Source organism: Coregonus clupeaformis, chromosome 13 (genome assembly GCF_020615455.1).
Source record: "Coregonus clupeaformis isolate EN_2021a chromosome 13, ASM2061545v1, whole genome shotgun sequence".
Classification (NCBI taxonomy): Eukaryota; Metazoa; Chordata; class Actinopteri; order Salmoniformes; family Salmonidae; genus Coregonus; species Coregonus clupeaformis.
Window position 1 is genome coordinate 17,636,064 of NC_059204.1, and position 24,986 is coordinate 17,661,049.

Sequence of the window (24,986 nt, forward strand, 5' to 3'; positions counted from 1 at the left end):
TTGTACTATTTTGGACACACTGTCCTCAGGCTCCAGCTTTATGTTGTATGTTGATCGTATTAAAACAAAGAAAACAATCTGAAGTTGTTGTTTTAAAGTTATATATACCATGATTTTTCCGGTCCGGCCCACTTGGGAATAGATTTTCCTCCATGTGGCCCCTGAGCTAAAATGAGTTTGACACCCCTGCTTTAGAAGCTTCTGGAAGGCTAATTGACAACATTTGAGTCAATTGGAGGTGTACCTGTGGATGTATTTCAAGGCCTACCTTCAAACTCAGTGTGATTTGAAACTGAGCTTCTGAGATCATACTGTGGTTTGGTTCATTCAAAACAGAAGCACATGTTGTTGAACTCATTCGAATCCAATACTGTACTGTAGTTATAACCAGCTAAAAGTTGACAAGCATGGTTTAAAACTATTTCATGGAAATATTTTGCATGATATTAATTGCTGTTAAATGTTTTCGTTTTGCAATGCCCAACATGCTGCTTATTTGGCCCTATATTGTCTGAGAATAATTGTTTGTTATGTACTGTAAGGTTTGTTTTTGTTTTTAAATAAATCATTTTTATAATATTTATTCATCCCTTTTACAGTCTTACAACGCCACTATAGCAAGCATTAGTGATTACAAAATGAGACACTATTGTGAAAAGAGCAAATCAACATTTTATTTATTCTACTGTATTTTATGCATTTTGCCTTGCGGAACTTAATGCATTTGATGTTTTTGCTACGTCCTGTTTTGGTGGGACACGTAACGTGATCTACTAATGGCGACGGAAATTGATAATGGGAACTGTGGTTGTAAGGGAATTCGAACTTGTTTATTATGTGAGACTGTGAATGGAAATGGACTATTATCGGAGAATGGTCAACCGGTAAGTCTGTGTTCACTGAAAAATAGATAATGTAAATAAGATCCTGTTCAGTTGCTAGACACAGAGCTCTGAAGCAAACGCCGGTAGCCAGCTAGCCCCCCTATCTGCTCTCCTCTGACTGAGCACTGTCAACAAATACATCATAAAATAGCTAAACAACAGTAATAAGAATTATTACGTATTACTGTTTAGCTTTATGATGTATTTGAAAAGCACTTATTACAGCACTGACTTCATGAATTCCCTTAAACAGATTTGTTGACTTTCTTTAGATACGACACGATTTTATTTACGACCCATTGCTGAGACGAGCTGTGCGCAATTATGGTGGGCAGCAGCTGTCTTTTCCCTTCCCTGGAATATTTTTATGGGACAACTTCATATCAGAAGAGGAGGAGAGTGAGTTGATAACCAATATGGACCTTAACGCCTGGAGAGAGTCACAGTCTGGTCGACGGAAACAGGTTTGTTGTCATCTTCCGTTTGCTGCAAGTTGTTAATAGCAAGATTACGCAATTTTGGCAAGTGAATAGGGTCTGGCAGCATGAGTTGCGCAATCATCTCTGACATTTACATTTTAGTCATTTAGCAGACGCTCTTATCCAGAGCGACTTACAGTTAGTGAGTGCATACATTTTCATACTGGCCCCCCGTGGGAAACGAACCCACAACCCTGGCGTTGCAAGCGCCATGCTCTACCAACTGAGCTACAGGGGACCCTGACAATGGCCAGTGTTTCACTCTTTATCATGGGAGGTACCCTTATTAGCAACCATTCACTCCTAACCAGAAAGAATAACCCACTTTAAAAATAAATGTCTTTACAGGACTTTGGGCCTAAAGTGAACTTCAAAAAACGTAAAGTGCGTCTTGGTGGCTTCTGCGGCCTGCCTGCGATCAGCCGTAATCTGGTGCTGCGGATGTCCCAGGAGCCGGTCCTAGCTGGGTTTCAACCAGTGGAGCAGTGCAACCTGGATTACCACCCCCAGCGTGGGTCTGCCATTGACCCCCACCTGGATGACAACTGGCTGTGGGGGGAGCGTCTGGTCACCGTCAACCTGCTCTCAGACACCACTCTCACAATGTCCCTGGAGGAGGGCCTGACAGAACTAGGAAAGGGGGAGGTCCGGGTGTCTGTTCAACTTCCCCGCAGATCCCTTGTGGTGGTATACAGCGAAGCACGTCACAGATGGAAACATGCCATCCATAGACATGACATCCATGAGCGCAGGGTGTGCAGTACCTACAGGGAGCTGTCTGCTGAGTTCTTGTCTGGGGGAGAGGAGCAAAATGTGGGCTCCCAACTGCTGGACATAGCTCTGAGCTTTGAGGGTACACCGATATAGAGAGAATGTAATAATCACAGTTTCAATTTTTTCTATCTTATGTCCTGCACCACCCACATTACAATGTGACTCGTTGGTTGACTGAAAGCAGCCTCTATGCACTCTATTTTGACATGCTTTGGCTAAGCATGGCAGAATACAGTTGGATTGTTTGATTAATTTAACCGTAAAACTCACAGTTCTTATAACTATGTAATAACACGATGACACGTTGTACTGCATTTCTTGCTTGGAATGTGTATTTGAGTGTATTTTGTAAAATACATCTCAGACCATTGAAATACTATGTATTGTAGTGATTGGCTATTGCATTTGTGGATACTCACACTGCTCTCAGGGCAGGTCTGCCGGTTTTGACTAGCAGAAGTGACTTTTCGTAACAGGTTAGGATAATTTATGTAGCAGGTTAGGAGAACTTACGGGTCAGGTTAGGAAAATAGTTATCTAAAATTGTCCCCTGACGTGACTCGAACATATCTAGCTACAACCAGGCCTGCCCTGAGAACAGTCTTGGTTTCCACTAATGCGATTCTGCGCGCATGTTATTCATGTGTGGTTCTCATCGCCCAGTTACAGTTTGGGAATGTTATAAAGTGTTGCACCCAGTGTTGGGGAGCTAGTAGACGACTCAAGGTTTATGACATGGACAACGTAATATTCAGTTTCTGCCAGAGCGTCCTATTCACAAGACTTAACTAATATTGCAAGTTACTGCATTGTATGAGTGTATGTTTCGGCTGTCAAATGAGGACATTAAACTTGACCATCTAGCTATCTTTGCAGCCCTTTCACTAGCCATTGGTCATGACTCAGTTCCATTACATTACACATAAGAGTCATTGGACGAAGGCGTCTTCTCCACGGGTAACTTTTGTTAAGAGCCCGGACGCTCAATCTGAACATTAACACGCTTCGCTTGCGGTACAGTTTTCGAAGCAAATTGACCTTATTTTTTAATATCAGCGAGAAATAATTTTCAAAAAAACAAAAGGTTAAATGTATACACCCCTTGATAGGGTTAGGGTTCCCACACGGCAATATCTTCGTGTTACAGCTCTTGTTTATGGAATGCGCCGAACACCTGTGTGTAAGCGTAACTCGGGAAGTGTAGTTTCATGGGATGGAGGCGCCCATAGTTGTATGGATCTGTGCATAACTGCTACAGTAAGTGTAAATTTTTTATTTTAACGATTCTTTCTCGTTGATGAAAGATCAGGGACATATGTTTCGAAAGCCGTATCGCAAGCAATGATTATTGACGTTTCTAAACGTTAAAACACAGCGTCGGGATTGTAGTTTACATGAGCCAGTCGTGGGCAAAGCTAATGGCTGAAAGCTGTGGTTAGAAGGCAGAATGCCGCCTACCCTTTCACCTTACTAAGTCAAACCATGACAGTACTAAGATCCTGATAACTACTAAGATCCTGATAACGGTGATGTTATCAGGATCTTCTCAGGTAAATTATTTTTTGGAGATTTTCTATTTTATTTACTACCTTAAATAGGTACTTCATTGTTTTTGTTTTTTAATCTACTTTGCCACACTCAATATGGCGGCCCTCCGGCTCCTACCGGATGGAACGTTGATGAATACCCATGTGACTGGCTTGTCAATTTTTTTCCCGGGTAAATTACGGAGATTCCTCTGTGCACAGGTACGTAGAGCTTATACTACTATATATAAATGATCTAGTTGAATTAACTGCTTTAGTCATAATTAAAACATAAAAAGAATGATAGTTATAACAGCAATTCCTGACATTATTTGAATAGCAATGAGCTTGAGTGAACGTGGCATGAGCGTAAATTGGCAGCTATCGTTTTCGATAGTATCATTGTGAAAAGTGTTCAGTTTCACATGAGTTTTTGTAACAAAACAAAAACATTTAATTAACTGTTAATGGATGCACGGCCTTTGTAAATTTTGGCACACCTAATTGTCTTTGCAAAGTACAGACGTCAAACAGTGATGCAAATATCTGTTGCTCGAACTTCCACAGTATCGTTCCACACCATTGTTCTATCTTGACTCATCGTGTGGTCTCTCACCAGTTGTTCCTCACGTTTAAGTTTCAATCACCTTTTACTGCAGATGATAGTCACGCCCCTAGATGTCTGCGACCATACATACTCTACATATGACCAAACTAGCTTTTACTCTTTGCTTGTACAGGCTAGACATGGAGAAAATAACAAAGAAACTATTGCTGGAGAAATGCACTCCAAAAACCACCAAACTGGAACAAATAAAGACACTAAAGTAAGTAAAGGCTGGTTCCTCTGTAGACTGGGGAATGTTATCAAACTAGGAGTGGAGAATGGCTTTGTCAAAGCAAAATGTATGTCTGAAGACCATGTTAAGTCGTTTTAATGGATCTGTATTTTGTCTCAATCCTATGGGAACCGTTTTTGAGAAAGAGCAGAACTACTTTAATACCTTGTTAGAGAAATTATGTTATTTAGGCCAGGCATGTCTATTTTACCATTTTGTCTGGTGTTGCTAGTACTGACCCAGTGCATCCCCATAAAGTCTCTCCAAGCTCGGTCTGAAGAGCAGTGACCTGCCTGTCCCCCTGCTTTCTCACCTTCGCTGTCTGGAACAGTTGGACCTGTCTGGGAACAGACTTCAGGAGATGCCCCCGGGGCTCTTCCTTCCCTCCCTACGCACTCTGGACCTGACCAACAATGAGATGGAGGACGTCACCACTCTGGACACACTGACCACCCTGGAGGAGCTGAGGACGGAGGACAACCTCTACGTCACTGTGAGGATCCACTGCTCTGTTTCTCTCCTTTTATTCTGCCTTCAGTCACTGTTGCTCTCATTCTCATTGTATGATGTTTGTTTTTCTCTGATAGTGTTGTAACGCTCAAACTCTGTTTCTTTGTTTACCAATTCCAACTGTAATTTCTGTCACCTTTTCAGTATGCTATTTGTCATTCTCATATCTCCATTTTACTAACAATGACTGCCCATTGGAACGCATTGCTAATGCTTGTGTCTCGCAGGTGAATGACGACTACAAGCTGATGATCCTCCTGCCAAAGTTGAGGATTTACAATGGGAAGGATATCAGCACTGCAGCCAACCACATACGCTATGTCAACAGTGAGAACCTCAGGAAGAGGGTATGAGCCACTGTGTTCAAATTCATTCCAAAACACTTTGCCCTTGATTTGTTTGCCATTTACCTGCTGTTCTTACCTGATAAAAATGGTAATTATATAATAAGCTTTTGTCTTTCATCAAACAAGCACTGTTATGCATCATTTGCGTAAAAGTAGTTACCAATTCCGTAGAATTCTTTGAAATATTTGGTTTCTAGGTGTTAGCAGTATGGGAGACCAGCTTCTCTCTCCCTGACCACCGAACAACAGAGAAACTAGCCACTGTGGAGAGGGATTTTGTCAATGCGGTGCGTCATAAGGTGAAATATGGCCCCAGCTCTCTGACTGACTACACAAAATGGAGGGTAGGTTTTAACTGCTTATTACATTTATCTTGTCCTCATAAGGACAATGATTTTAGTTTATCGGAGTACATACCCCAAACTGGAACCATGTATATTCTCTCACTGGTTTATGACATTGCCTCTTAGGTTTCTGGCATTGTCTCATTGGTTTCTGACATTCTATCACTGGCTTCTAGGTGGAGATGATAGCTAAAGAGCACCTTCGCTCTTTGACTGAGCCAAATGATGAGGACAGAGATACAGAGGAGCCTGCTGATACAAACAAGAACTGTGTAAGGATTTAGTAGTCATTACTATAAGCACCCTGCTCTGAATTATTTTCATAGAGTTTATGTTCAAATGGTTGTTATTATTTAAGCAGGTCTTGTTATAAGTGCTGTGTTTGGATCATAAATAAATATTTGTAATAGATGGTAAATAGCTAAATGTAGCTAAATAGCAAAAGTTTACGGACAAAGCTTTTACGTAACTGTTAGATTAATTGTGCACCTTTCCTTTATGATAAGATGCATTTCCCCATGTTTTTCAGAGTTTTCCTTTCCCAGCCAAGAGGAAGCGTTCCGCCTCGGCTGCCGAATGCGATGTAACCCTAACCCCTCAGAAAATAACCAGAGCGAGTGTTCAAGCGGTGTCCAGCCATCGAAGCACCCCTCACAAGGCAGAGTGGCCCACCAGCGCCACTGCAAGGCCCCATAAGGCAGCACAGACCCCAGCCACCCGCACCAGGGTCCAGTCCAAAGTTCTGGTGACCCCCAGGAAAGGCCTGAGAGAGCAGCAACATCAGTCCAAAGAAGACATGCCACAGGCCAAACAGACCCCCACCCCTACCAAGTCTGCCAGGCAACAGCGGTCCACAGAGGTCAACGAGACGCCTGGGAAAGTAATCTGCACCAAGTCTCAGGTATGATTTTCTAGTCTTGGTTTTTTGTTGGTATAGCACATGCTAGTACTATGCTCAATAAAGATTCGGTGTGACTTTAGCTGGAGACTTGATGGTTGCTCATTATGCGGACATTAACTCCTCATTGATTAACACAGGAACTCACCCATCAATCCATCCCCCACCCTGTCCACTGTACCCCCGTTATCCTCCCCTCCATCTCCCCTATCATTCATCACAGGAGCCAGTGAGTCTGCAGCCTCTTCATGTCCTGCAGTGTCACAGTAAACAGGACAGCCCTGATGACTTTAGCACCCAGCTGTGGGCCTGTTCCTTCCAGCCCCCGCTAGACCGCTATGGAGGTGAGTCCTGTCCTTCAATGGGGTCTGAGTGTGTTTGGAGGGGGGTGGTTACAAGGAAATTGAGAGTATAAGTTGGAGAAACATGCAAACATGATAAGCTCCACAGAAACGGCGTTAAAGAAAATCTGCTCTAGCAGACCCTGTGTTCTTCTCCCTGTCATGTTGCAGATGTGAATGGTGCGACTCGTATTGTGGCAACGTGTGGAGGAGAGTCTGTGTGCCTGATCGACTGTGAGACGGGACTAGTTATGAAGAAGTATAAGGTCCCTGGTGAGGTCAGTCCTGCTTCTGCGCATGTACCATTTTTCCTGATAGGGCCATTTAGCTTGGTAGAAAACATCATACTTTATCTCACTATTTTCTCGTTTATCATGCACATTCCATGTTAGAAAACTATAAAATAAATTGTGAATGAATGGGGATAAAAAATTCAGATGTATAATTCCACCCCTCAGGAGTTCTTCTCTCTGGCATGGTCAACTGTGCTGATGTCACGAGAGGGCAATGGTGGCATGCGGCCCTGCAGTATCCTGGCGGCAGGGGGGAAGCGAGGCCTTGTGAAACTGCTTCACCCCAGCGCCAACATGGCGTACGGAGAGTTCCGAGCCAGCCGCAAAGCCCTCTCCATCCTCCGCTTCAGCCCCCGCCAGGGCAACTTCCTCTTCAGTGAGTGGCCACTTCCTGTTTATCTTCTACACTGAACAAAAATATAAACGCAACAATTTAAAAGATTTCACTGAGTTACAGTTCATATAAGGAAATCAGTCAATTTAAATCAATTAATTAGGCCCTTATCTTTGGATTTCACATGACTGGGAATACAGATTTGCATCTGATCACAGATACCTTAAAAAAAAAGTAGGGGTCGTGGATCAGAAAACCTGTCAGTATCTGGTGTGCCCACCATTTTCCTCATGCAGTGCGACACATCTCCTTCACATAGAGTTGATCAGGCTGTCGATTGTGGCCTGTGGAAAGTTGTCCCACTCCTCTTCAATGGCTGTGCGAAGTTGCTGGATATTGGCGGGAACTGGAACACACTGTTGTACATGTCGATCCACAGCACTTCCAGGAATTGTGTACAGAACCTTGCGACATGGGGCCGTGCATTATCATGCTGAAACATGAGCCGATGGCAGCGGATGAATGGCACGTCAATGGGCCTCAGGATCGATACAATTCAATTGTGTTCGTTGTCCGTAGCTTATGCCTGCCCATACCATAACCCCACCGCCCCCATGGGGCACTCTGTGTACAACGTTAACATCAGCAAACCACTGGCCCACACGACACCACACACTCTGTCTGCCATCTGCCCAGTACAGTTGATACCAGGATTCATCTGTGAAGAGCACACTACTCGAGCGTGCCAGTGGCCATCGAAGGTGAGCATTTGCCCACTGAAGTCGGTTACGACGCAGAACTGCAGTCAGGTCAAGACCCTGGTGAGGATGACGAGCATGCAGATGAGCTTCCCTGAGACAGTTTCTGACAGTTTGTGTAGAAATTCTTTGGTTGTGCCATCACACAGTTTCATCAGCTGTCCGGGTGGCTGGTCTCAGACTATCCCGCAGGTGAAGAAGCCGGATGTGGAGGTCCTGGGCTGGCGTGGTTACAGTGGTCTGCGGTTGTAAGGCCGGTTGGATGTACTGCCAAAATCTCTAAAACAACGTTGAAGGCGGCTTATGGTAGAGAAATGAACATTCAATTCTCTGGTAACAGCTCTGGTGGACATTCCTGCAGTCAGCATGCCAATTGTATGCTCCCTCAATTTGAGACATCTGTGGCATTGTGTTGTGTGACAGAACTGCACATTTTAGTGTCCTTTTATTGTCCCCAGCACAAGGTGCACCTGTGTAAGGATCATGCTGTTTAATAAGCTTCTTGATATGCAACACCTGTCAGGTGGATGGATTATCTTGGCAAAGGAGAAATGCTTACCAACAGGGCTGTAAACAAATTTGTGCACAGCATTTGAAGAAAATACGCTTTTTGTGCGTATGGAAAATTTCGGGGAAGTTTTATTTCAGCTCATGAAACATGGGACCAACACTTTACATGTTGTGTTTATATTTTTGTTCAGTGTATTTTATCTAGTGGTCTTATAAGCTTAGTTGGTTAGAGCATAACATCATGGTTGTAGGTTCTATACCCCAATAGAAGGGTCAAAAGGCGCCAAACTGCACGTACTGAGGTGGTACAGTACCTGAACTCTGAAGTCCAATTGAAGTCCCTATGCTAAATAAGTGTGATGTATTGTGATATGTTGTATGTATGCTCCCTCGTTCAAACCTTCTATTTTTTCCCCCAGCTGGGTCGTATGATAAAAATATATTAATGTGGGACATTGGCGGAGTGGACAGCGAGTACAATTTCAAAGTCATGTGAGTTTACTCTGACAGTTGTTTATATCTGGGTTTTTGTTATTGTGGGCAAATTTATTTTGTTCACAAGTTTTGAGTCTAAATGTATCACAATGTTAACAAAGTGGACACACTTCAACATTGTCTGTGACATTATGCTCAATCAGAGTATAATGTTTACATATTTTTGCTTTACTCATCTCATATGTACAGTGCCTTGCAAAAGTATTCATCCCCCTTGGCGTTTTTCCTATTTTGTTGCATTACAACCTGTAATTTAAATGGATTTTTATTTGGATTTAATGTAATGGACATACACAAAATAGTCCAAATTGGTTAAGTGAAATTTAAAAAATAACTTGTTTCAAAAAATTCTAAAAAATAAATAGCGGAAAAGTGGTGCGTGCATATATATTCACCACCTTTGCTATGAAGCCCCTAAATAAGATCTGGTGCAACCAATTACCTTCAGAAGTCACATAATTAGTTAGATTGCACACAGGTGGACTTTATTTAAGTGTCACATGATCTCAGTGTGTATATATACACCTGTTCTGAAAGGCCCCAGAGTCTGCAACTCCACTAAGCAAGGGGCAACACCAAGCAAGCGGCACCATGAAGACCAAGGAGCTCTCCAAACTGGTCAGGGACAAAGTTGTGGAGAAGTACAGATCAGGGTTGGGTTATAAAAAAATATCTGAATCTTTGAACATCCCACGGAGCAACATTAAATCCATTATTTACAAAAATGGAAAGAATATGGCACCACAACAAACCTGCCAAGAGAGGGCCGCCCACCAAAACTCACGGACCAGGCAAGGAGGGCATTAATCAGAGAGGCAACAAAGAGACCAAAGATAACCCTGAAGGAGCTGCAAAGCTCCACAGCGGAGATTGTCCATAGGACCGCTTTAAGCCGTACACTTCACAGAGCTGGGCTTTACGGAAGAGTGGGCAGAAAAAAGCCATTGCTTAAGGAAAAAAATGAGCAAACATGTTTGGTGTTCGCCAAAAGGCATGTGGGAGACTCCCCAAACATATGGAAGAAGGTACTCTGGTAAGATGAGACTAAAATTTAGCTTTTTGGCCATCAAGGAAAACGCTATGTCTGGCGCAAACCCAACACCTCTCATCACCCCGAGAACACCATCCCCACAGTGACGTATGGTGGTGGCACCATCATGCTGTGGGGATGTTTTTCATCGGCAGGGACTGGGAAACTGGTCAGAATTGAAGGAATGATGGATGGCGCTAAATACAGGGAAATTCTTGAGGGAAACCTGTTTGTCTTCCAGAGATTTGAGACTGGGACGGAGGTTCACCTTCCAGCAGGACAATGACCCTAAGCATACTGCTAAAGCAACACTCGAGTGGTTTAAGGGGAAACATTTAAATGTCTTAGAATGGCCTAGTCAAAGCCCAGACCTCAATCCAATTGAGAATCTGTGGTATGATTTAAAGATTGCTGTACACCAGCGGAACCCATCCAACTTGAAGGAGCTGGAGTTTTGCCTTGAAGAATGGGCAAAAATCCCAGTGGCTAGATGTGCCAAGCTTATAGAGACATACCCCAACAGACTTGCAGCTGTAATTGCTGCAAAAGGTGTCTCTACAAAGTATTGACTTTGGGGGGGGATGAATAGTTATGCACGCTGAAGTTTTCCGTTTTTTTGTCTTATTTCTTGTTTGTTTCACACAAAATATTTTGCATCTTCAAAGTGGTAGGCATGTTGTGTAAATCAAATGATACAAACCCCACAAATCCATTTTAATTCCAGGTTGTACGGCAACAAAATAGGAAAAATGCCAAGGGGGGTGAATACTTTCGCAAGCCACTGTATATACTGTATTCTGTTCTACTGTATTTTAGACTATGCCACTCCGACATTGCTCATCCTAATATTTCTAATATTTATGTATTCCTTAATTCCATTATTTTACTTTTAGGTTGTGTGTATTGTTGTGAATTGTTAGATATACTGCACTGTTGGAGCTAGAAACACAAGCCTACACCCGCAATGACATCTGCTAAACATGTGTATTTGACAAATAAAATTTGATTTGATATCGGATGTCTCTGCCCTGGTGTTAACACATTTTATGGCCCAATAGTCAGCTGTTGGTGTTGGAGACTACCTCCACACCCCTGCACTTCTGCTTGCCCCCCGCCACCCCAGACACACACCTCATCGCTGCCTGTGAGGATGGGCTGCACAGCTACAACATCCAGCTCAACAAAGACACCAGGAAGAGGTGATCCATAGTGTGTGTCTGTGTCTGTGTGTGCCTGCATTGAGAGACATTGAAAGACTGCTGCCTGAGCGTCAACTCACGGTCTTCTTTCCCCTCCACAGGTCTGAGGAGATGGAGATCACATTCCCTGTGTATGAGAAGAAAGACAAGGACCATGACTACCACACCATCGATGGCTTGGGATTCCTCACAGACGACATCGTCGGTGAGTCAACTGCTCCTGTTTTGATCTGACACTGGCCCTGTTATTAGATTGTCTTTTAGGACTTTGGTCAATTTTATTTTACTTGACTGGAATTCAATAAACTTTATTGATCCCTAGTGCGGGAAATTGGGTTTGTAATTTGAATAAATCTAGTATGGGTCGATCCATTGACAAGCGCTAACCCTGTAAATCATCCCTCCCCCTCTCTTTACCCTCCACATCTCTCCTTTCCCACTGTCCCTTTCCTCCTCTTCACTTTCTGTCCATCTTTTCTATCCCTCTCTCCCTCTCAGCCTCTAAGAGCCACATGCAGGGCTCGATTTACCTGTGGAGCTGGAATGACACGCGAGCCCAGTGCCCCAATAATAATAATAATAATAAGAAGAAGAAGTGTGCTGTGATCCTGGCGGAGCTGCAGTGGTCCAGCACGGACATCCCCTACCTGTCCCTCAACACCTGCCCCAGTGAGTCACAACACGTCACAGCGTGTCACAACAACACGGCAACATGTCACAACACAGCATTTTATAGCATGTTCCAGCATGTAACTCTTTCAGTCAAGACCATACTGTGTATTGATCGAACCCACTGTCTTAAAATTCCTATACAGACATGATGACACAATTGAAGGAATCACCCCCACAACCGTTGACTATTCCTTTAAATTGTGGGACACAACACACAAAGAACACAGAAAAAAAGTTTTCATCAAGACCCTTACTGTATTAAACTGTTCAATGTGAATGAGAGTGTATGTTCTTCTTTACCAGGTAAAGGCTACGTGGTGTGTGGTGACGAAAGAGGGAGACTGTGGACGTACCATGTAACAGACCTCAAGGCCAACTTTAGGCGTGGCAAAACAATTCCTGCCACAGAGGTACTTATTAGTGAAACTACTTATTAAAGTGATAGTTTACTCCAAAATAAAAATGTGTCAGATAGGTTTCAGACCTTAAAAGTGGTCTACTGTTGAGATTAATCAAATCAAATTGTATTTATCACATCTGCAGAATACAACGGGTGTAGACCTTACCGTGAAATGCTTACTTACAAGCCCTTAACCAACAATGCAGTTCAAGAAATAGAGTTAAGAAAAGATTTGCAAAATAAATTAAAGAAAAACATAAAATTATAACACAAAATAACAATACTGAGGCTATATACAGGGGGTACCGGTACCAAGTCAATGTGCGGGGGTACAGGTTAGTCGAGGTAATTATCCATGTCCTAGCCATCTGTTGTGAAGATCCAGCTATATGACTCAATCCTAAATAAATGGGAAAGATGGTCACCATCTAACTTGAGCCATATTGAACAAAATATTGAGCCACTCCAGGGTTTCCGTTAACCGGTTAATTGTCCAGGAGAAGAAGAAAAAATCTCATTGCAAAATAATAATGCTTTTTAGCTTATTCATTAATGGAAATATCAGTCGATGGAAATACATTTGACTGGTAATGCTTATCGGTCTATAGTTACATTTGCATAATTTAGTGGAATTAAATTGGCACGTGGGTACAGTATATTTGTTATGTATATTATTTTTCACACGCGTACAGCATACAGAGAGCCTTTTGAGCAGAAAATCTGTCAGACAGTGAGAGAACTGATGCTACAGCATCTCAAACAGCAAATGCATAGGCAACGGAAGGCAGGCTTCATCAGCTTGTCACACACCACTTTGCAATAAGATGGAGGCAATATGTATTTTGAAAACATATACTTAACTGTTTGAAACCTGAAGGTTTTAATACATATTATGAGGCATGTCTTACCTTGCTTCAAAATAGCCTAGCTAAAATCAGATCATATCTGTGGAAGCAATTGTTTTATATCAAATGTATTTCAGTGTCCTGTAGCCAAAGGCACAATCCTTATTTTTTGGGGGGGTAGATCAGCTTTAATATTGCAGATTGTAGCTTCCATCAATGTCATTGTCTGCATAATTTCCAATCCCCCATATATTTTATTGGTGTATATACAGGTTTTTAGACATACTTGCTAATTTATAAAAAAAAAAAAAAAGCACCTTTAGCAGCGATTACAGCCTTGAGTCTTCTTGGGTATGACGCTACAAGTTTGGCACACCTGTATTTGGGGAGTTTCTCCCATTTTTCTCTGCAGATCCTCTCAAGCTCTGTCAGGTTGGATGGGGAGTGTTGCTGCACATCTATTTTCAGGTCTCCAGAGATGTTCGATCAGGTTCAAGTCCGTGCTCTGGCTGGGCCACTCAAGGACATTCAGAGACTTGTCCTTAAGTCGCTCCTGCGTTGTCTTGGCTGTGTGCTTATGGCCGTTGACTTGTTGGAAGGTGAACCTTCGCCCCAGTCTGAGGTACTGAGCGATCTGGAGCAGGTTTTCATAAAGGATCTTTATGTACTTTGCTCTGTACATCTTTGCCTCGATCCTGTCTAGTCTCCCAGTCCCTGCCGTTGAAAAACATCCCCACTGCATGATGCTGGCACTACCATGCTTCACCGTAGGGATGGTGCCAGGTTTCCTCCAGATGTGACACTTGGCATTCAGGCTAAAGAGTTCAATCTTGGTTTCAACAGACCAGAGAATCTTGTTTCTCATGGTCTGAGAGTCTGTAGGTGCCTTTTGGCAAACTCCAAGCTGGCTGTCGTGCCTTTTACTGAGGAGTGGCTTCCGTGTGGCCACTCTACCATAAAGGCCTGATTGGTGGAGTGCTGCAGAGATGGTTGTCCTTCTGGAAGGTTCTCCCATCTCCACAGAGGAACTGTAGAGCTCTGTCAGAGTGACCATCGGTTTCTTGGTCACCTCCCTGACCAAGGCCCTTCTCCCCGATTGCTCAGTTTGGCCGGGCGGCCAGCTCTAGGAAGAGTGTTGGTGGTTCCAAACTTCTTCCATTTAAGAATGATGGAGGCCACTGTGTTCTTGGGGACCTTCAATGCTGCAGAAATGTTTTGCTACCCTTCCCAGATCTGTGCCTTGACACAATCCTGTCTCGGAGCTCTACGGACAATTCCTTCGACCTCATGGCTTGGTTTTTGCTCTGACATGCACTGTCAACTGTGGGACCTTATATAGACAGCTGTGTGCCTTTCCAAATCAGGTCCAATCAATTGAATTGAATGTACCACAAATGGACTCCAATCAAGTTGTATTAACATCTCATGGATGATCAATGGAAACAGGATGCACCTGAGCTCAATTTAGAGTCTCTTAGCAAAGGGTCTGAATACTTATTTAAATAAGATATTTCTGTTTTTAATTTTTAATATATTTGCAAAAATGTCTACCAACCTGTTTTCGCTTTGTCATTATGGGGTATTGTGTGTAGATTGCTGAGGATAATTAAAAAAAAAAGATTTTAAAATAAGGCTGTAACGTAACAAAGTGGAAAAAGTCAAGGGGTCTGAATACTTTCCGAAGGCACTGTGTATGTATGTATGTACGTACAGTACCAGTCAAAACTCATTCAAGGGTTTTTCTTTATTTTTACTATTTTCTACATTGTAGAATAATAGTGAAGACATCAAAACTATGAATTAACGCATATGGAATCATGTAGTAACCCAAAAAGTGTTAAACAAATCAAAATATATTTTATATTTGAGATGCTTCAAATAGACACCCTTTGCCTTGATGACAGCTTTGCACACTCTTGGCATTCTCTCAACCAGCTTCACCTGGAATGCTTTTCCAACAGTCTTGAAGGAGTTCTCACATATGCTGAGCACTTGTTGGCTGCTTTTCCTTCACTCTGCGGTCCGACTCATCCCAAACCATCTCAATTTGGTAGAGGCCAGGTCATCTGATGCAGCACTCCATCACTCTCCTTCTTGGTCAAATAGCCCTTACACAGCCTGGAGGTGTGTTGGGTCATTGTCCTGTTGAAAAACAAATGATAGTCCCACTAAGGCCAAACCAGATGGGATGGCGTATCGCTGCAGACTGCTTTGGCAGCAATGCTGGTTAAGTGTGCCTCGAATTCTAAATAAATCACAGACCGTGTCACCAGCAAAGCTCCTCCACACTATAATACCACCTCCTCCATGCTTTACGGTGGGAAATACACATGCGGAGATCATCCGTTCACCCACACCGCGTCTCACAAAGACACGGCGGTTTGAACTAAAAATCTCAGATTTGGACTCCAGACCAAAGGACACATTTCCACCGGTCTGATGTCCATTGCTCGTGTTTCTTGGCCCAAGCAAGTTTCTTCTTCTCAAATCAAATCAAATGTTATTGGCCACATGTGCCGAATACAACAGGTGCAGACATTACAGTGAAATGCTTACTTACAGCCCTTAACCAACAGTGCATTTATTTTTTATTTGAAAAAAGTAAAATAAAACAACAACAAAAAAGTTTTGAGAAAAAAAGAGCAGAAGTAAAATAAAATAATAGTAGGGAGGCTATATATACAGGGGGGTACCGGTGCAGAGTCAATGTGCGGGGGAACTGGCTAAATGAGGTAGTTCAAGTAATATTTACATGTGGGTAGAGTTAAAGTGACTATGCATAAATCATTAACAGAGTAGCAGCAGCGTAAAAAGATGAGGTGGGGGGGCAGTGCAAATAGTCCGGGTAGCCATGATTAGCTGTTCAGGAGTCTTATGGCTCGGGGGTAGAAGCTGTTGAGAAGTATTTTGGACCTAGACTTGGCACTCCGGTACCGCTTGCCGTGCGGTAGCAGAGAGAACAGTCTATGACTAGGGTGGCTGGAGTCTTTGACAATTTTGAGGGCCTTCCTCTGACACCACCTTCTTATTGGTGTCCTTTAGTAGTGGTTTCATTGCAGCAATTCGACCATGAAGGCCTGATTCACACAGTCCCCTCTGAACAGTTGTTGATCTCTGTGAAGCATTTATTTGGGCTGCAATTTCTGAGGCTGGTAACTACTAATGAACTTATCCTCTGCAGCAGAGGTAACTCTGGGTCTTCCATTCATTTACATTTACATTTTAGTCATTTAGCAGACGCTCTTATCCAGAGCGACTTACAGGAGCAATTAGGGTTAAGTGCCTTGCTCAAGGGCACATTTACGTCATTTAGCAGACGCTCTTATCCAGAGCGACTTACAAATTGGTGCATTCACCCTATAGCCAGTGGGATAACCACTTTACAATTATTATTATTATTATAATTTTTTTTTGGGGGGGGGGGGGGTGGTAGGATTACTTTATCCTATCCCAGGTATTCCTTAAAGAGGTGGGGTTTCAAATGTCTCCGGAAGGTGGTGAGTGACTCCGCTGTCCTGGCGTCGTGAGGGAGCTTGTTCCACCATTGGGGTGCCAGAGCAGCGAACAGTTTTGACTGGGCTGAGCGGGAACTACAGTGGGGAAAAAAAGTATTTAGTCAGCCACCAATTGTGCATGTTCTCCCACTTAAAAAGATGAGAGAGGCCTGTAATTTTCATCATAGGTACACGTCAACTATGACAGACAAAATGAGGAAAAAAAATCCAGAAAATCACATTGTAGGATTTTTTATGAATTTATTTGCAAATTATGGTGGAAAATAAGTATTTGGTCAATAACAAAAGTTTCTCAATACTTTGTTATATACCCTTTGTTGGCAATGACACAGGTCAAACGTTTTCTGTAAGTCTTCACAAGGTTTTCACACGCTGTTGCTGGTATTTTGGCCCATTCCTCCATGCAGATCTCCTCTAGAGCAGTGATGTTTTTGGGGCTGTAGCTGGGCAACACAGACTTTCAACTCCCTCCAAAGATTTTCTATGGGGTTGAGATCTGGAGACTGGCTAGGCCACTCCAGGACCTTGAAATGCTTCTTACGAAGCCACTCCTTCGTTGCCCGGGCGGTGTGTTTGGGATCATTGTCATGCTGAAAGACCCAGCCACGTTTCATCTTCAATGCCCTTGCTGATGGAAGGAGGTTTTCACTCAAAATCTCACGATACATGGCCCCATTCATTCTTTCCTTTACACGGATCAGTCGTCCTGGTCCCTTTGCAGAAAAACAGCCCCAAAGCATGATGTTTCCACCCCCATGCTTCACAGTAGGTATGGTGTTCTTTGGAAGCAACTCAGCATTCTTTGTCCTCCAAACACGACGAGTTGAGTTTTTACCAAAAAGTTCTAGTTTGGTTTCATCTGACCATATGACATTCTCCCAATCCTCTTCTGGATCATCCAAATGGACTCTAGCAAACTTCAGACGGGCCTGGACATGTACTGGCTTAAGCAGAGGGACACTCAGGATTTGAGTCCCTGGCGGCGTAGTGTGTTACTGATGGTAGGCTTTGTTACTTTGGTCCCAGCTCTCTGCAGGTCATTCACTAGGTCCCCCTGTGTGGTTCTGGGATTTTTGCTCACCGTTCTTGTGACCATTTTGACCCCACGGGGTGAGATCTTGCGTGGAGCCCCAGATCGAGGGAGATTATCAGTGGTCTTGTATGTCTTCCATTTCCTAATAATTGCTCCTACAGTTGATTTCTTCAAACCAAGCTGCTTACCTATTGCAGATTCAGTCTTCCCAGCCTGGTGCAGGTCTACAATTTTGTTTCTGGTGTCCTTTGACAGCTCTTTGGTCTTGGCCATAGTGGAGTTTGGAGTGTGACTGTTTGAGGTTGTGGACAGGTGTCTTTTATACTGATAACAAGTTCAAACAGGTGCCATTAATACAGGTAACGAGTGGAGGACAGAGGAGCCTCTTAAAAAATAAGTTACAGGTCTGTGAGAGCCAGAAATCTTGCTTGTTTGTAGGTGACCAAATACTTATTTTCCACCATAATTTGCAAATAAATTCATTAAAAATCCTACAATGTGATTTTCTGGAATTTTTTTCTCAATTTGTCTGTCATAGTTGACGTGTACCTATGATGAAAAGTACAGGCCTCTCTCATCTTTTTAAGTGGGAGAACTTGCACAATTGGTGGCTGACTAAATACTTTTTTTTCCCCACTGTATGCTTCCGCAGAGGAAGGGAGCCAGCAGGCCAGAGGTGGATGAACGCAATGCCCTCGTTTGGGTGTAGGGACTGATCAGAGGCTGAAGGTACGGAGGTGCCGTTCCCCTCACTGCTCCATAGGCAAGCACCATGGTCTTGTAACGGATGCGAGCTTCAACTGGAAGCCAGTGGAGTGTGCGGAGGAGGGGGTGACGTGAGAGAACTTGGGAAGGTTGAACACCAGACGGGCTGCGGCATTCTGGATGAGTTGTAGGGGTTTAATGGCACAGGCAGGGAGGCCAGCCAACAGCGAGTTGCAGTAATCCAGACGGGAGATGACAAGTGCCTGGATTAGGACCTGTGCCGCTTCCTGTGTAAGGCAGGGTCGTACTCTTCGAATGTTGTAGAGCATGAACCTGCAGGATCGGGTCACCGCCTTGATGTTAGCGGAGAACGACAGGGTGTTGTCCAGGGTCACGCCAAGGCTCTTCGCACTCTGGGAGGAGGACACAACGGAGTTGTCAACCGTGATGGCGAGATCATGGAACGGGCAGTCCTTCCCCGGGAGGAAGAGCAGCTCCGTCTTGCCAGGGGTTCAGCTTGAGGTGGTGATCCGTCATCCATACTGATATGTCTGCCAGACATGCAGAGATGCGATTCGCCACCTGGTTATCAGAAGGGGGAAAGGAGAAGATTAGTTGTGTATCGTCAGCGTAGCAATGATAGGAGAGGCCATGTGAGGATATGACAGAGCCAAGTGACTTGGTGTATAGGGAGAATAGGAGAGGGCCTAGAACTGAGCCCTGGGGACACCAGTGGTGAGAGCACGTGGTGCGGAGACAGCTTCTCGCCACGCCACTTGGTAGGGAGCGACCGGTCAGGTAGGACGCAATCCAGGAGTGAGCCGCGCCGGAGATGCCCAACTCGGAGAGGGTGGAGAGGAGGATCTGATGGTTCACAGTATCAAAGGCAGCAGACAGGTCTAGAAGGACAAGAGCAGAGGAGAGAGAGTTAGCTTTAGCAGTGCGGAGAGCCTCCGTGACACAGAGAAGAGCAGTCTCAGTTGAATGACCAGTCCTGAAACCTGACTGGTTTGGATCAAGAAGGTCATTCTGAGAGAGATAGCAAGAGAGTTGGCTAAAGACGGCACGCTCATGAGAGCCAGTTTCATCATAGCACTTGATGGTTTTTGCGACTGCACTTGAAGAAACTTTCAAAGTTCTTGACATTTTACGTATTGACTGACCAAATAGGGCTGTCTTCTGTATACCCCCCCATACCTTGTCACAACACAACTGATTGGCTCAAACACATTAAGACGGAAATAAATTCCACAAGTTAACTTTTAAGAAGGAACACCTGTTAATTGAAATGCATTCCAGGTGACTATCTCATGAAGCTGGTTGAGAGAATGCCAACAGTGTGCAAAGCTGTCAAGGCAAAGGGTGGCTATTTGAAGAATCTCAAATAAAATATATATTGATTTGTTTAACACTTTTTTTGGTTACTACATGATTCCATATGTGTTATTTCATAGTGATGTCTTCACTATTATTATACAATGTAGAAAATAGTAAAAAATTCAGAGAAACCCTTGAATGAGTAGGTGTCAACTTTTGACTGGTAGTGTACATATAAATACATACAGTGGGGAGAACAAGTATTTGATACACTGCCGATTTTGCAGGTTGTCCTACTTACAAAGCATGTAGAGGTCTGTAATTTTTATCATAGGTACACTTCAACTGAGAGAGACGGAATCTAGAAAATCCAGAAAATCACATTGTATGATTTTTAAGTAATTAATTTGCATTTTATTGCATGACATAAGTATTTGATACATCAGAAAAGCAGAACTTAATATTTGGTACAGAAACCTTTGTTTGCAATTACAGAGATCATACGTTTCCTGTAGGTCTTGACCAGGTTTGCACACACTGCAGCAGGGATTTTGGCCCACTCCTCCATACAGACCATCTCCAGATCCTTCAGGTTTCGGGGCTGTCGCTGGGCAATAAGCACTCCAGGACCTTGAGATGCTTCTTACGGAGCCACTCCTTAGTTGCCCTGGCTGTGTGTTTCGGGTCGTTGTCATGCTGGAAGACCCAGCCACGACCCATCTTCAATGCTCTTACTGAGGGAAGGAGGTTGTTGGCCAAGATCTCGCGATACATGGCCCCATCCATCCTCCCCTCAATACGGTGCGGTCGTCCTATCCCCTTTGCAGAAAAGCATCCCCAAAGAATGATGTTTCCACCTCCATGCTTCACGGTTGGGATGGTGTTCTTGGGGTTGTACTCATCCTTCTTCTTCCTCCAAACACGGCGGGTGGAGTTTAGACCAAAAAGCGCTATTTTTGTCTCATCAGACCACATGACCTTCTCCCATTTCTCCTCTGGATCATCCAGATGGTCATTGGCAAACTTCAGACGGGCCTGTACATGCGCTGGCTTGAGCAGGGGGACCTTGCGTGCGCTGCAGGATTTTAATCAATGACGGCGTAGTGCAGGGTTCTTAAATTCCGGTCCTGGAGGGCCGAAACACTTCTGTTTTTTATTTCTACCTGGTAGTTAATTGCACTCACCTGGTGTCCTAGGTCTGAATTAGCCCCTGATTAGAAGGAGAGGATGAAAAACAGAGGTGTTTCGGCCCTCCAGGACCGGAATTGAAGAACCCTGGCGTAGTGTGTTACTAATGGTTTTCTTTGAGACTGTGGTCCCAGCTCTCTTCAGGTCATTGACCAGGTCCTGCCGTGTAGTTCTGGGCTGATCCCTCACCTTCCTCATGATCATTGATGCCCCACGAGGTGAGATCTTGCATGGAGCCCCAGACCGAGGGTGATTGACCGTCATCTTGAACTTCTTCCATTTTCTAATAATTGCGCCAACAGTTGTTGCCTTCTCACCAAGCTGCTTGCCTATTGTCCTGTAGCCCATCCCAGCCTTGTGCAGGTCTACAATTTTATCCCTGATGTCCTTACACAGCTCTCTGGTCTTGACCATTGTGGAGAGGTTGGAGTCTGTTTGATTGAGTGTGTGGACAGGTGTCTTTTTTATACAGGTAATGAGTTCAAACAGGTGCAGTTAATACAGGTAATGAGTGGAGAACAGGGGGGCTTCTTAAAGAAAAACTAACAGGTCTATGAGAGCCAGAATTCTTACCGGTTGGTAGGTGATCAAATACTTATGTCATGCAATAAAATGCAAATTAATTACTTAAAAATCATACAATGTGATTTTCTGGATTTTTGAAAATTACAGACCTCTACATGCTTTGTAAGTAGGAAAACCTGCAAAATCGGCAGTGTATCAAATACTTGTTCTCCCCACTGTACATGCATACATACACACGTGTGTATGTATACATGTATATATTTTTTTATTTATTTTCCACTAACCCTACCACTCCTCCCCTAATTGGAGTAAACTAATGAACAACAACACTTAGGCTTCCACATCAGCTTATACATACCATATACATTTTACGGACACAATCTATTTTACAATAGTTATTTTGATTTTAGTCCTACCCTCAACCTCTCATCTATTTCTGATGTCCATCCAGTTTGATTTCTGTTTGCCGTATTTTTTTTGCTGTGCTGTTTTACAAAAGTTCTGAGCCTATATACATTTTACGGACACAGTATATTTTACATGAGTTATCTTGTGCCAAAGGCACAATCCTAGGCATATTAGCAACCTATGGTAGTTGTTGCATATTCGATCTTCCCTCCTTTCCAAATTTCGAATGGATATATTAATCTGTCACATGAAACCACTCGCATGTTCGGTGACCTTTTGACAACGTTGTTTTCCCGCTAATTGTATTATGGAACAGACATTCACACATAGTCTACTGCCTTGTGCACATTGCTGCCCTTATAATGTGAAGAAATAATAGTTTATCAAAATTTTAAGCTAAATGTTCAGATCTGTTCCATCAGGCTCATTGCTTTTTAACGTTTGTTTTATGTAGCCTAGGCCTACTGGTTGTATGAATTTGGGATCTATCTTCTGTTTGGAATAGGCTTTTTCTTTCTCGACAAGCTGACCAATAGAATAGGTAAACTTTTCTACTATGGGGGATAGTAGATTTACATAGGCTAGTGATCTTTCTGTCTGTTCCTGGTCTTGTTGGCTGAGGAAAAGTAAATGTGGACAGTTATTCTAACGTCTTCAAAGTGGACATCAGAATTTGGTATGAAGCTCATCGTTGCATCCTCGACTTGCGTGTTCTGTTAATAAGGATTATCATAATCCAGCGTTTCCCAAACTCAGCCCTCGGGACCCCAAGGGGTGCACGTTTTGGTTTTTGCCCTTACACTACACAGCTGATTCAAATGATCAAAGCTTGATGATTAGTTGATTATTTGAATCGGCTGTGTAGTGCTAGGGCAAAAACCATAACGTGCACCCCTTTGGGTCCTGAGGACAAAGTTTGGAAAATCCTGCCATAATCTAAATGTGATTTCTGTCATTCTGAGCACCGTGGGTGGACGCCCTAATCAGGTTACGCACCCAATACATATGGGTCTGGTAAATTTCTCAAATGTCCGGTAAATTTAAAATGCTGCCGGTCAAATATCCAGCGCCACATTTTCCTAACGGAAACTCTGAGCCACTCGTAGTGGGCAATTGACAGGCGCTACTATGGCGCCCTTCATCTTTCCCACCAGTCTACAACCAGTCAGTCTTCAGTCATAATTTCTCACTGAAATGATATTCTGGGTGTCATCAAATGTTTTCCATGTAATTAGACTACCTTCTAATGAGCCGTTTGGGGCTTTGCAGATCCTGGAATGGCCGTTACCTGTGAGGAAAGGACAGGGCCCAGTGGAAGGTCCCGCTATCAACAGTGTGGTCATGGACCCCGAGCTCAGATACCTGGTGGCCCTCAGCGACAAGAACATGGCAGTGGTGTGGAGAAGAACGGAGTCTTCCTGAGGACCAAACACAACTTCTCCTGGGTTAATTTTTCTCATGTTCACTGATGGGTGTAAATACGGGTAGGTTTTGCTAGTATCACTTTAACCTATCAAGACTGGCCTTTCAGGGCAGTGATGATCAGTAAGGAAAGGAAGCTTATTCAATGCCATGGGAATTGGCTTGGACTTGCCCCTTTCTGGTTGACCTCGCTCTCTACTGTTGACTTCTCACCTTACCACTTGGCTGAAACGTACCAGCCCTAATTTCAACTCCCCTCCTCGCCAGCATCTATTAGATCTAGTCTATTTTGATGCAGAGATGAGAATGAGATATTAATTGTACTGAAGATTAATAAGAATATACATATACTGAAAGGCATGTGTGATGGCTGTACAGATTGTGGATGTATTTGCATTTTGTACGTTTTAAAAAATATATATAATTGTACTATTCATTTAGATTAAACATCTAATGTGAATTTTATAGTTTCATATTTTTTTAAAAACAAATTATACATATCAGTTTATCCACTGACATGGAAACGTATGATCAAAATGAAAACCTAATGTGTGTTTGACCTGTTTCAACCACAATGCATGATTGTACATGCAGATTTTAATGGCCTTTTTGAGGGTTGATGGATATGAGTTACATTAAGAACATCTGCCACATTAAATGTGATTGTTGTCCTAAATTTCAATTGTGTAGTGTGTTTTTGTATACGGCTGCAGCTATACAGGCAGCCCAATTCTGATATTTTGCCACTAATTGGACTTTTGACCAATATGATCAGATCTTTTGCTAATAATTTGGCACAAGATCAGAATTGAGCTGCCTGTGAAGACCAGCCTAATGCTGCGTTCATAACCAAGTGGAAAGGTGGTAATTGCCAGTTGTGAAATTGGATGCATTCGCATGCATGGAACTCCTTGATAAATGCTGTTTGGTTAAATAACAAACAAGCTGAGGCAACCATAAACTAAAAGTACAGCTATCGTGCTCGCAAAGAAATTATAGTTTTCAAAAAACATTAGATTGCTTTTGATAAATGTTTTGTTGCATTTAACTGCCGGAAATGCTATTATGTAGGGCTTTTCCTTAATATGTGATGTCAGAGTTCAGCATGTGGGAGAAGTCGGAGCTCAGGGATGATAGCCGTTCAACTGGATTTTTCCCAGTCTTATGTGGTACATACCACCTTCCCACTTGTAACTCCATTCTTGGAATACATTCTCCATTCTTGGTATATGTATATAGGCCAACACTTTTGTAATTTCAGTGTATCTATTCTAGGGGGAAACCTAAACCCGTTGACTGGTGCATGAGCAATTTCTTAAAGCACATATCCCCTTGTGGCGAAATGTGTCAAACTATTGAGATGAGACTATAAAAATATACCTCATTCAATTTACA

At 43.2% G+C, this 24,986-nt stretch overlaps 2 protein-coding genes across 3 annotated transcripts; both read left to right on the top strand.

Annotated features, from left to right (window-relative positions):
* Nucleotides 1–638: 638 nt before the first annotated feature.
* On the top strand, nt 639–3,004 carry alkbh4 (alkB homolog 4, lysine demthylase). Its single transcript, XM_041893917.2, has 3 exons — nt 639–884; nt 1,157–1,348; nt 1,712–3,004. Exons 1-3 carry the CDS (start codon nt 777–779, stop codon nt 2,228–2,230), a joined length of 819 nt encoding a protein of 272 aa, XP_041749851.1. The 5' UTR covers nt 639–776; the 3' UTR covers nt 2,231–3,004.
* Nucleotides 3,005–3,093: 89 nt separating this feature from the next.
* lrwd1 (leucine-rich repeats and WD repeat domain containing 1) lies at nt 3,094–24,267 on the top strand. 2 transcript variants are annotated; one of them, XM_041893916.2, is made up of 16 exons: nt 3,094–3,885; nt 4,404–4,490; nt 4,761–4,995; nt 5,240–5,359; nt 5,557–5,703; nt 5,880–5,975; nt 6,233–6,604; nt 6,825–6,945; nt 7,114–7,220; nt 7,401–7,611; nt 9,257–9,329; nt 11,421–11,561; nt 11,663–11,766; nt 12,060–12,230; nt 12,537–12,643; nt 23,439–24,267. In XM_041893916.2, exons 2-16 carry the CDS (start codon nt 4,411–4,413, stop codon nt 23,589–23,591), a joined length of 2,238 nt encoding a protein of 745 aa, XP_041749850.2. In that variant the 5' UTR covers nt 3,094–3,885; nt 4,404–4,410; the 3' UTR covers nt 23,592–24,267. The 2 variants fall into 2 exon arrangements, with proteins under 2 accessions (XP_041749850.2, XP_041749848.2); XM_041893914.2 differs by lacking the exon at nt 3,094–3,885 and having other exon boundaries at nt 3,911–4,490.
* The last annotated feature ends 719 nt before the right edge of the window (nt 24,268–24,986 follow it).

Coding starts and splice junctions, on each gene's coding strand:
- alkbh4 (XM_041893917.2), top strand. CDS start 777: ATGGCGACGGAAATTGATAATGGGAACTGTGGTTGTAAGGGAATTCGA. Junction 885..1,156: donor TATCGGAGAATGGTCAACCG/GTAAGTCTGTGT, acceptor GACTTTCTTTAG/ATACGACACGATTTTATTTA. Junction 1,349..1,711: donor AGTCTGGTCGACGGAAACAG/GTTTGTTGTCAT, acceptor ATGTCTTTACAG/GACTTTGGGCCTAAAGTGAA.
- lrwd1 (XM_041893914.2), top strand. CDS start 4,342: ATGTCTGCGACCATACATACTCTACATATGACCAAACTAGCTTTTACT. Junction 5,976..6,232: donor CTGATACAAACAAGAACTGT/GTAAGGATTTAG, acceptor CATGTTTTTCAG/AGTTTTCCTTTCCCAGCCAA. Junction 9,330..11,420: donor GAGTACAATTTCAAAGTCAT/GTGAGTTTACTC, acceptor ATGGCCCAATAG/TCAGCTGTTGGTGTTGGAGA.